The 10,825-nt window shown below is 45.4% G+C and overlaps 1 protein-coding gene across 3 annotated transcripts in view; it reads left to right on the forward strand.

The window, feature by feature from the left end:
• The window catches only part of MAP3K20 (mitogen-activated protein kinase kinase kinase 20), a 177,628-nt gene that overhangs the window by 139,665 nt on the left and 27,138 nt on the right, over positions 1-10,825 (forward strand). For all 3 annotated transcript variants that reach the window (XM_032355970.1, XM_032355968.1, XM_032355969.1), the window contains exons 12-15: positions 3,864-3,908; positions 5,799-5,829; positions 5,924-6,063; positions 10,494-10,556. In XM_032355970.1, the coding sequence (XP_032211861.1) occupies positions 3,864-3,908; positions 5,799-5,829; positions 5,924-6,063; positions 10,494-10,556 (279 nt within the window). The remainder of the gene's footprint in view (positions 1-3,863; positions 3,909-5,798; positions 5,830-5,923; positions 6,064-10,493; positions 10,557-10,825) is intronic.

The raw sequence follows: 10,825 nt of genomic DNA on the forward strand, positions 1-10,825 counted from the left end.
GCTCACTCTCCTCTATCACACTAACCCAAAATAAATAAAACAGAAACACATCCCTGAGGAAGCTTCGGTCCTGCAGAGCAGTCAGGTTAATTTAAAAGGGCCTTCTGTTGAAGGAAAATCACATTTTAATATTTTATACTTAACCCAGGGGAAGGGGTTGAAGGCACAGAGTACGCTTGTTTGGGATGCTCCGGAAAGGCTGAGGGCCAGCGTTCAGCCAGTGATTTCTAACAGGCAGCAGATTTGTTAGACCTAAGCAACTGCTGAGCTATTCCAAAACGGATCCCCATTAAAGTCAAGGAATGGGAGGCGAGGTGCGGCAGAGAGCTGGCGTGACTTCTCTGGGACATACAGAACTTTAGTCCTTGGCATGCTCTCTGGAGTAGGGAGCGTTTCGTACAAGCTCATTAGAAAAGCTATTCGGAGTTCAACATTGATACTTTTTTTGGGTTTTTGCTAACACTAGACTCGTTGCGGGTCTGTTAACAACCAGCAGTGTCTCACCACACCACGTTCGTAATAGGGCATCATTTTTCTATAATCAGGCACCTTTTGCGGCTTTGGAGTCAGGCTGTTTACCTGTTCTGGCTTTAAGCCTGGCCAGAGAGAAGAATCTGGTCTGTTCTCTAGATTGTGGCATAGCCTGCAAATAGTAGCATTTCTGCCATGGAAAACGAGTGTGCACCAGGGAAGCCGAGAGCTAGCGGGGTTCCCCTCGGGCTCAGCCGAATTGCATTCTGTGGCCTGAGGAGGGGAGGGGAGCTTTGGGGCATGTGATTACTGACTTTACAACTAGCATTTTCAGCACCTACCTTAATTATTTTATATAATGTGCAGAATAGTTTATCTTTTAACGTCAGGTACAGTACACTGCACAAACTGCTTTTGCACTCTTTGAACAAATTTTGTACTAAATAATAGAAAATATTTATACTGAGTGTGCGCTTTGAATAGAGGATGGCATTATCACTTTTTTTTTTTTAACAAAACCTTTTTTCCTCAACTATTCTATTACAATGTTATTCTGAGCAAATCCTATGCCAAATATCGTGTATAATGTTTGTATGGAAGATTCCGTTTCACTCATGTGTGGTAAGACGACTCAGATATCGATTTCGTAGTTGGAATTTGATATTCCAGCACGGAGTCCACAATGTATTCGGAAATCTAAGTTGGTGTCATACATTTCATTTTGATGTGAACTTTTCTCTGCTTTTCTTTGTTTTAAGACTCCATTTTGCAATAAACGTTTTGACAGTAAATCCCTTTGTTATGTGTTGCTGTGTATATCCGATCTTTGTTAGATTGGATTCCCAACATCCTTGGAAGGCATCACTGTCACACACATGCACACAAATGTGAGATTTTCTCTCCCGAAATCAGTTGGGTGTAAGTAACGAATCGGTCGAGTGACGGGACAGTCACGAGGTGGGTTTTTTTTTTTTTTTTTTAAATCCCCAAAGAATGAAAATCTTAAAGCTCACCCTACAGCAGACACTCACATGCTAAGAAGGTACAGAGAGCATAAAGGAAATGGTAAACCACGATGTGGCTGGAGATCATTAACTCTTACCCCCGGTTTTCCCAAATTCAAACCGTCTTGAAGCAGTGCCTGGCTCCTGCCTTCCCCTCACTGATTTCTGCCAGCCTGGGGCAGGAGTCCTGCCGGAGGGGTTAGCAAACCGAATCTATGCCTTTCCCTCTTGGAGTCATCTTCAGTCACTCTCAGAACTCTTCCCCTCTCCTTTGGACCCTAAAACCAAATATATTAGTTTTGATTAGTAGTGACATACAACTTTTATTTAAAAAATACTTATTTACCTATTTTGTTTAGCACACCATTCAGGGACTGTATACAGACAAAACACGACACATCCCCCCCACTCCCCAGAGAGGCTAACCTTGGTGCAGGGCAATAGTTCTGTAACTCAGTCTGTTGGTCCTCGAACTCTTCGGAGAAGTTCCTTATTTCACATCGGTTTCCGTGATGGGCAAAGGGAATGACACGTTTCTGCAGCTGTATTCAGCTGCTCTGTGAAGATGTAAGACCTGTCATATTTTTCTGTGATCAAATTCAGTTTTAGATTTTCTTCAAGTCATTTTCCTTTCTGCATCCTTGAAGCAGGTGAGTGCCTGTGACGATTCCAACATATGTCAAGTATTTCAGAGGAGGAGAGGGGCAATCCTGAGGGAGCGAGGGCACCTGGGTACATACAGAATAGCAGTGATTTCTATGCTTGCCACTTAGCTGTAATATTCAAACCCTACGCATTCAAATATATTGTAACTTGCGGGTTTGGGTTCTTTTTCTTTTTTTCTTTTTTCTTTTTTTTTATAATCTACTTAGCTCCCTAGAGATTTTGACCACTGCCAGAGAGAATTTTAAGCATTTTAAGCAAAGCTGTTAAGTATTTTCCTTTATCCTCCACCACATCCAGTGCTCCGGTAAGGCAAACGTGCCCACCTTCCTTCCTCCCTTCCTGTCCCCTACACCGTTTCGACTTCTTGCTTCTCCTCACCCAGAGTAGCTTCTCTATTCCTAGCCCTGTAGTACCCAGCTCAACCCACCCTGCCTTCCGTTCCCCCCACCTTAGTCTGTGAAACCCTCGCTTTTCCCTGGTAAATCCACAGACATTGAATTCTGTACCAGAGAATTGAGCATTTTAGTTACTGTACCTCGCAGTCGTATTCATTCAGCAACATGGTTCAACAAAAATGTACCCAGGATCGTATGGCAGGCACTGCCGGGCACCAAGTGAACCGGCACGAAGGCAGCCTTGAACTCCTCCATCTATAATCCATATTTGTTTCACCCCCATTAAATTAAAAGCTGCTGGAAGGGAGGGGCATACTTTTCCTAGCTGGGATTAGAGCATGTGAGTTCAAAATATTTGCAGATTAGAAGGATTAACTCACCCACCCTCTGATTTTTAGAGTAATAGTAAAAGCAACCAAATTCAACTTTTTTTCAACTCATTCACAAAAATATATTTTAACAAAGGTTGCAAGACACTGCCATGTTATGAGAAACCCAACCATTCTGGTGAGGTAAGTTAGTTAAGGCTAATGGCTGTGGCAGATTTTTTCATGCAAGACACAGGACACACCAGTTTTTTTCAGATCATGTAGGCATGTCTCATTTAGGCTGTGGCCATGGGCATCTATTCAAGCAAGAAGCTCTCTAGCTTTGAAAATGGTGCAGGCTAAAGTTCTTTTGCAGAGATGCCTTTCGTGTCTACACTTAACAGGGAGGTTAGTTGAGTTTTCATTACAGCAAATCTGCACCCTGGGTTTCTTGGGACAGAGTCCCATCTCACTTGTCCTTTTTCATCCATGGGTCCTAATATTTGGTTAATGCAAGTGAGTCATTTGCTTAACCACTTAGAAATTCTCCTGTAAGAAGAAGCATGCAAGTCATCTGATCACCAAGGGGTTGGTTGCTTTGGAATTTTCCTTAATGATCATATGATCCCCATGTTGACTAGGAATTTCAAAGGAGGCTCTGGTATCTGGCAAACGTCAGAAACTCCTTAACTGCCAAGGCCTGTTGCGGGAGGTGTGTGTGCCAAGTACCAAGAGAGGACACTCTCAAGATCTACGGTCCCACTGCCACAGCTCACCAAGTGCAAGGAGTTGTTACAGAGAAGAAGCTGGTGCCCGTGGTTGGCTTCTGTGGGCACGATGCTTGAAGCACTGCGAAATTCCCCATAAAGTCAGGAAAGGGGCTTCCCATTGAACGTAACCTGCAGGAGGAACCAAGCCAGAGCAGCGGCCAAAAGCTAAGATGGGAAGACAAGGGATAAACCAAAAAGACAATGATAATATTGCTTTTGTTTTTCACTGCATTCATATTTCCCATGCAGCTGCTGCCCTCCTTTGAGATTGGCTCATGGACTGAAGACGACGTGGTAAGCCGGCTTCTGTTAATGCCTAGTTTGGCCCCGGGCAGGTGGTTCAGACATTCGTCCACAAGTCACAAATGCAGCCAGAGGGGTCTGGGCCTTAGGAAAGTCGCACTAGGAGAAGTTGACAAATTCCTTGTTTTTCTATTTTTAATGCAGTAATGATTTAAAGTAAGGCCTCAAGAGCAAAGCAAGTATCTCTTCAAATCTTACAAGAGGATTCCACCTCCCTATTTGCTCTGAAAGGTATTCCAGAATACGATCATGAATACCAATGACAACGTTACAGGAGTGATCCAGGATACCAAGTGAACATATGTGAAAAAAAAAAAAAATTGATCTTAAGTTTTCCTAAAATACCAGGGATGGACTTGAACCACAGCGGAGAAAGATCTGGTAAAGGCAGTGCTAGCTGGGATTCGGCTGAACTGGGTTTCCTTCCTACCTCAGGCCTGTTTGGAAGTGACAGGTCCATCTTTACTCTGGCCTTCCCAAGGAGGAATGGCCATGAGCGCCCAGACATTCTCTGCAGCTGGAGCCAGAGGACAAGGACAGATTATTTTAGTCCAAAGGAAGTTCTAGACTTTACATGTGGGTAGAAACCCTGAGGGGCAATCCTTCTTAAGCTGTTGCATCTCGCTGTTTCTTTAGTGAAAGGTCCAGAGAATTCTTGATCAGAGACCCCAGGGGCTTATGTCTGTCCAGGTCCCCTGTATATGCTTCAGGTATCCGCATATGAAAAGCAGCGGTAATGCCAGCCTTAGCAAGTCCCCGGCCCAGGGAATAGACCAGAGGCCACAGCGTGCAAGCTCACTACCAGAAACTCTTGGGAAGGTCTGTTTACTTAACTCAACCTGGTTCCTGGACTGGGGCGTTCTCCTTCCTGCCTATGGCCTTCTGGTGAAGTAAAACTGCTTTTGATATAAGCTAACTTCTTTGGCTTATAGTATAGGGTGAGAAAACCTGGCGCCACTTGCCTCTACTTCTTCCCATTCCTCGGGCCTCATTGACTGTAAAGTTCCCACCAGCCCTGCTTAACAAGGAAAAACAACTTAGGATCTCCTTTATTCATGGGCCTGGATAGAATCTCTTTATCTCCAGCTGCAAAGCTGGCCCATCTCATTTGAGAAGAAAGTTTTTATTTTATATAGATAGATAGATAGATAGATCTTATTTGACAGAGAGAGACACAGCGAGAGAGGGGGAGAAAAAGGCAGTAAGCTCTAACAGTTATTTTTAGTCTTTGCTCTGAGGTCGAGTGGTTTTCAAGCCATGTAAATATAATCCCAGGGTCAAGGGCTCCCCAGAGAATTGCTGGGACTGGGTCTGGCCTCCCTTCAATCTATGTGAGAGGCTACCAGTAAACACGTGCCAAGTGAAATTTAAGGACTGAGGGTCACTGGGTCCAACTTCTTTCTACACAGGAAGCTCCCAGCTGTAACTTGTCTTGGGCCACGCAGCTACTTCCTGACCAGGCCTAGAACAAAGGGCACATTCTGCCCAGTCCTTCTGTCCACGGCTGTGCAGTCCCTGTTCCTCATACAGTTCCCGGGTACACCAGTACCCCTTGGCAACCCCAGAGACCACCAGCAGGGGAAGAGAAAAATCATTATAAGTAAGAGCCTTTTTGAAGAATTTTTTAAAAATTTCCCAAATAAGGAGGAAAACCAACATTCCCTTAAGTGTCCGAAGGCTTCCACGAGGAGGGCCTTCTCCTTGAAAGCTTAAAGTTTTAAAACCAGAAAACAAATGTCTTTCATTCTCCCTTTGTGGGTGAGTCAGAAAATTACGGTACAAAATTAGTTATTTTAATCGACTGAAAGTATGTTTTACTGTGACGGCTTGCCACTGAGCACTTGTGAATCTTGAAAACCATGTATGTCCTCTCTTTCACAGTATTTTTGGGTTCAGCAGCTCGTCAGAAAAGGCAAGTGGAATAACTTACCCTTCTTAATTCATGCAGTTAACTTTGCTCTGGGCAGGACTTCATCTAATGCTGTTCTGCCTTCTGATCCCTTCAGGGGACTCTTCAGCGGAGATGAGCATATATGCAAGCCTGTTCAAGGAAAACAACATCACAGGAAAGCGACTGCTGCTCCTGGAGGAAGAAGACTTGAAAGACATGGGCATTGTCTCCAAGGGGCACATCATTCACCTGAAGGTACCTCAGAGAGGGAGGACAGTTGGTCAATGATCCTTACTGAGCCCCCACCCCGTAGCAGACCCTGTGCCAGGGGCTGAGGATACACCCACGAACGCACGGGCTCTAGCAGTACTGAAATACTTACACGCCAGCTGATAACTAGCTGCCGTCCCTGTGGGACCCCCTACCTCCTCCTCATAGTCCAACAGCAAAAAAAGGCTTAACACTGGGCGTAGCAGAAGTCCCCTAGATACACCCACATATCACTCCAGGGCCTCCAGAAATCTCCAGTCTACTAGAAAAGATAGGTAGGTGTTAATCATGCAAGAAAGATCAAATGACAGCTGTAGGAAAGGCCACAAAGGAGGCGTGAGGTTGGCTGAGGGAAGTCAGCTGCAGAGAAGTTAAGGAGGAGAGCTGAAGGGCAAGCAGGCGTGAATCTGTGGTGAAGGGGATGCGGGGGCAAGGGGTGTTCCGGGGGTAAGGCACCGCGGGTGGAAAGGCAGAATGGGAGAAAGCTGTGTGCCAGGACTGGACACATGGCGGTGGGGTGCCTGCAGAATGGCCCTCCACCCAGCAGACAGGAGGTGACTTCATTTAAGCCCAGGAGGGCTAGGTACCCACTGGGAGTCCCTAAAGACACTGAATCTGTCCACAGACTGGGCAAAGGTGAAGCCACCATAGCACCTCACGTCGTGGGGACAGGCCTTCGGTTCGCCGCGTCTGTAATTCTGACCTGCACCTGACACCACCACGTGGGAAATTTGTCCTTCGATTTCTCAGGAAATCCTAACATGTCCCCTCACACCATAGTCTTGAACAGTTGCAAAGCTAAACCTGTTCCTGTTGGCTTTATTATTATTTTTTGTAGTTTAGCAACCAGATCTGTTTTGTCTTGCTCTTTAGTTACTCAAACCAGATAATTGCTGGCATCTGTGTGGACATTGTTATTAGTCAGAGGTCTGTTTCAAGAGAGATCTCAGGATAAAATCAGCTTTTTCCCTGAACTTCCTCAATCCCAGTGTGGGCGGATGGAGGAGTGGGCACAGGTTGGAAAGAAGAGAAATCAAAGATGGAAATGTTTTAAAAAATAAAAATAAAAAAAAATGAAAGCAGCTTCTTAGCCAAATCCATATCTCGCCAAGTCTCTACCTACATAACTACTTTTCCCTTTACTTTAGTTAGAGCCACCAATGTGGCCTTTTCAAAGAAATCCCCCCTGAGGTCCAAGGAGAACCCATCTACCTCTGTTCATGGGCCATGGACCCATGCAAGGAATATCTTCACAGCCCCTCAGCACTGGCTGGGTGATGCCTTAGCCTTAACCTCACTATCTTTTCCCCCTTAGGATATGGGTAGGAAACCTCATGCCTAAACATACATCGCAATGGCTGGCAAGTAATTTAATCTTGACCTCTGGCTGTGGGCACGTCCATCTTGAAAAGCTGAGCTGGCTTACGTGGGCTGCAGTAGGAAAAAATTATTTTCTCTGGTGCAGAGAAATTTTAGGGTTCCAACAGAGCAATGTGGTAAATCTTGTCCTATTTGGCAGAAGACAGATAAGATGCTCCCACATCCCCTTCCCCTCTGCTGTCTTTGATAAAGGACCCAACATTTCCTTAAGGAGCTGTCACGAGGAAAGCGGGTGGGGAAGCTGTACATCACAAAACCATAGTGATTTAAATATCCCGAGCTGGCCTAGGACAAAGTGCCCCCTCCATGCTGGCTGGTATCATTAGGGCAAGCGATGTCCAAACTTATTATTGTTCAGCAAAATCTGGGAACATGTACTCACTGCAAGTCTGGGCCTGTGCACATACAGAGAAGAATCCCACCCTCAAGGACTGTACGTCCCAGAGAAGAGAGAAAACATGTACATACAACTTCTCAGAAGAGCCTTGGAAGTTGGGAGCAAAGGAGCTATTCTCTCCCTCTGCTGGGGGGGGGGGCGGTTGGTGGTGGGGGACAGCGAGAGTGGGCTGGACCTTTGAGCTGGATCTTGGAGAAGGGCAGAATTTGAAATGTAGACAGGAGCAGGAAAGGCAAGAACAAGAATCCAGACAGAATAAGGAGTTAAGAGAGAAAGATACAGAAGAGAGTGTAAGGGAACAGAAGAAAACAGGTCTGATGCAAAGAGTAAGAGGGGACTCTGTCTGATGGAAGCCTCACTTGGTTGGGGAGGCCTCAGGCCCCAGAAGCCAGGGGGAGGCAAGGCCAGACCCTAGACAGCTCAGGGCTTCCGGCCAGGGGTCTGGCGTTTGACCCGCTCTGGGGAGTACTGGAAGTTTTGAGATCTGACATGTTTTAAAACTTTGCTTCTGGAAGTTGTGGAGTAGATTAGAAAGGAGAGGCTGGATTTTGAAAGACCAGTTCAGAGGTTATGACACAAAATAATAAGGCCTCGCTGGTGTCATGAAAATGGGAACAGAGAAGGGAAGGATTCCACGGGGAAGAGATCGGTTTGCATGCTCGAGGAGGAGAGCATAGTGAACACACACTGCGACATGGAATGAATGACCTCAAAACCGCCCTGTGGGGTGACAGTCACCAAAGGTCACATGTTGTAGGATTCCATTTATGTGAAATATCCAGAAAATAGGTAAATTCATCGAGACGGAAAATCGACTAGTGGTTGCCAGGGACTGGGTGGAGGAGGGAATGGGGAGTGACTATGAATGAGCACATGGTCCCCAGACATTTTGGAACTAGACAGAAGGGAGGACTGCACAGCACAGGGAAGCTACAAAACACTGCTGATGGAGCACACTTCAAAATGGTTAATTTAATGGTAGTGAATTTCACCTTGATAAATAAAAAGGAAAGCACAGCTGCACGTACACGCCCGACCACATAGTCTTAGGCTGGGATGCTGTCTCTGTCTGATGGTCCATGTGCCTTCAGGAAGGAAGGCTGTGGCAAGGAGAGGTCACAGGAACCTGGGCAGGAGGACAAGAGGGATGCCCACCCAGGAAGTAGGAAGAGGAGGAGAGAATGGTGTCACAGACACCAAAGGTCGAAAGCTTTATAAAAGCATAGTCTAATGCTGCAGAGAAGCCAAGAAACACACACATAGAGAAAAAGTCGGGAGGGGGTCAGGGCAGTGTACCTGGCTCGTGAAGTAGAGTGTCTGCCTTGAGCTCCTAAAGGAGCAGGCCAGTTATCCATGGGGATACCCCAGACCGCCGTGGAACTCAAGGATGAGAAAGCATATGGACATGAAGACTCTCCAGAGAGGGGAGTCGCTGAAGTCCGCCTAAATGCCCAAAGCATGGATGTGTTACTGGCCATGCATGGGGGGCTCGGCCAACATGTGACGCTCCACTAAACTCAGCGGGGTCATGGGTATGTCTAACAAATAAGCTTATATGACAGAGAAAGGTTAAAGGGAAGGGATGTTGGAAGCTTGCTCTGGGTGCTCTGGTATCCACTCATGGAGATATGAAGATTAAATAGTGCTTTAAGCTGGGCCTCTGAGGCTAGGACACCAGGTGACTACCTCCTGGTACCTGTCAGACGTGTTATACACACACACACACAAACACACACACACACTCACTCACTCTGTGCTGGCCACTCTCTGCTCTTTCACTAAGGAAAGCACAGTCATGTCTGCGTACTTTCTCAGAGAGACTCTCAGCCCTTAAATTGTGGGTCATGAAAGCAAACGGTTCTTCTGCCTACCCTTTTGCCACGCAGTTGTCCCTCTCAGCCCGGCTCAGCATCCTTCTCCCTGTGCCCGGAAGCCTTCACGTGGAGGGGCTGTGTGGAAGGAACAGGGCTGAACATCCCTAAGTGTTCATTACATTGTCAAATGTCAACAGCTTTCATTTCGCTTTGAAAAAGGCATCTAATTTTTCTCACATTGGCACTTTTTTTTTTACTCTCTATGTGATACGTTCAGTTCACAGAAGAGCTGGATTATACCTGATGAGTATAAAAAAAAAATCGTGATTTAAATTGTCCTCCTTTCCTTTAAGAGTTCTTTGTGCTTCATTGGGGGAAGAAGTGCTGGACACACACCCAGAGAATAGCCCTTACGATGCAGTAAATCCTTCCGCGAGATTTCAGCCTTGAGGAGTCTCTGGTTATATATTCATGTTCTTTGTCGTTTTTCCCGTAGTTACTGAGGGCGACAAGTGCACTCCATATACCAGAACATGAACTTGTCACAAGTAGACTCTCTACCAGGATTTGAAGAATGGTCTGAGATTTCCCATCTTTAAAATAACTTCCTGTTCCATTAAATAATGACAAACTACCTATAATACTTTGAACCATCACTTTTAGTCTCCATCGATGGTGGACAATAACATCCCCAAGATATTTTATGGGCTACATAAATAAAGATTGCCTTTATAGATGCACAATAATTTTAATCCTCTTGTGGCACTATCGGATCATTAATAAAGTCATGTGTTTCTTTTTTGTTTTCTGTTTGTTTTTTACAGTCAGCCATTGAGAAATTAACCCACGATTACCTAAACTTGTTTCACTTCCCACCACTAATTAAGGTAAGATTTTTTTTTTTCTACTGAGAATGTGCTATTTTATTGATATATGCACCTGCCACATCCACACCTAGATTTGCCAATGTCGGGAACTGTTGTTTGAAGGGAAATTTAATCATTATCTGTCCAACAAAAGGCCCTTTGAGTGAAGAGTACCATGAGCATAAATTGAACAGGCTTGATTCCTGTAAGTTGAAATATTAACAACATATTCATGATAAGAACAACACATGACCCCTTAGTGGTAAGGGGAGGTAAGTATTAACACTATA

Source organism: Mustela erminea, chromosome 8 (assembly GCF_009829155.1).
Source record: "Mustela erminea isolate mMusErm1 chromosome 8, mMusErm1.Pri, whole genome shotgun sequence".
Lineage (NCBI taxonomy): Eukaryota > Metazoa > Chordata > Mammalia > Carnivora > Mustelidae > Mustela > Mustela erminea.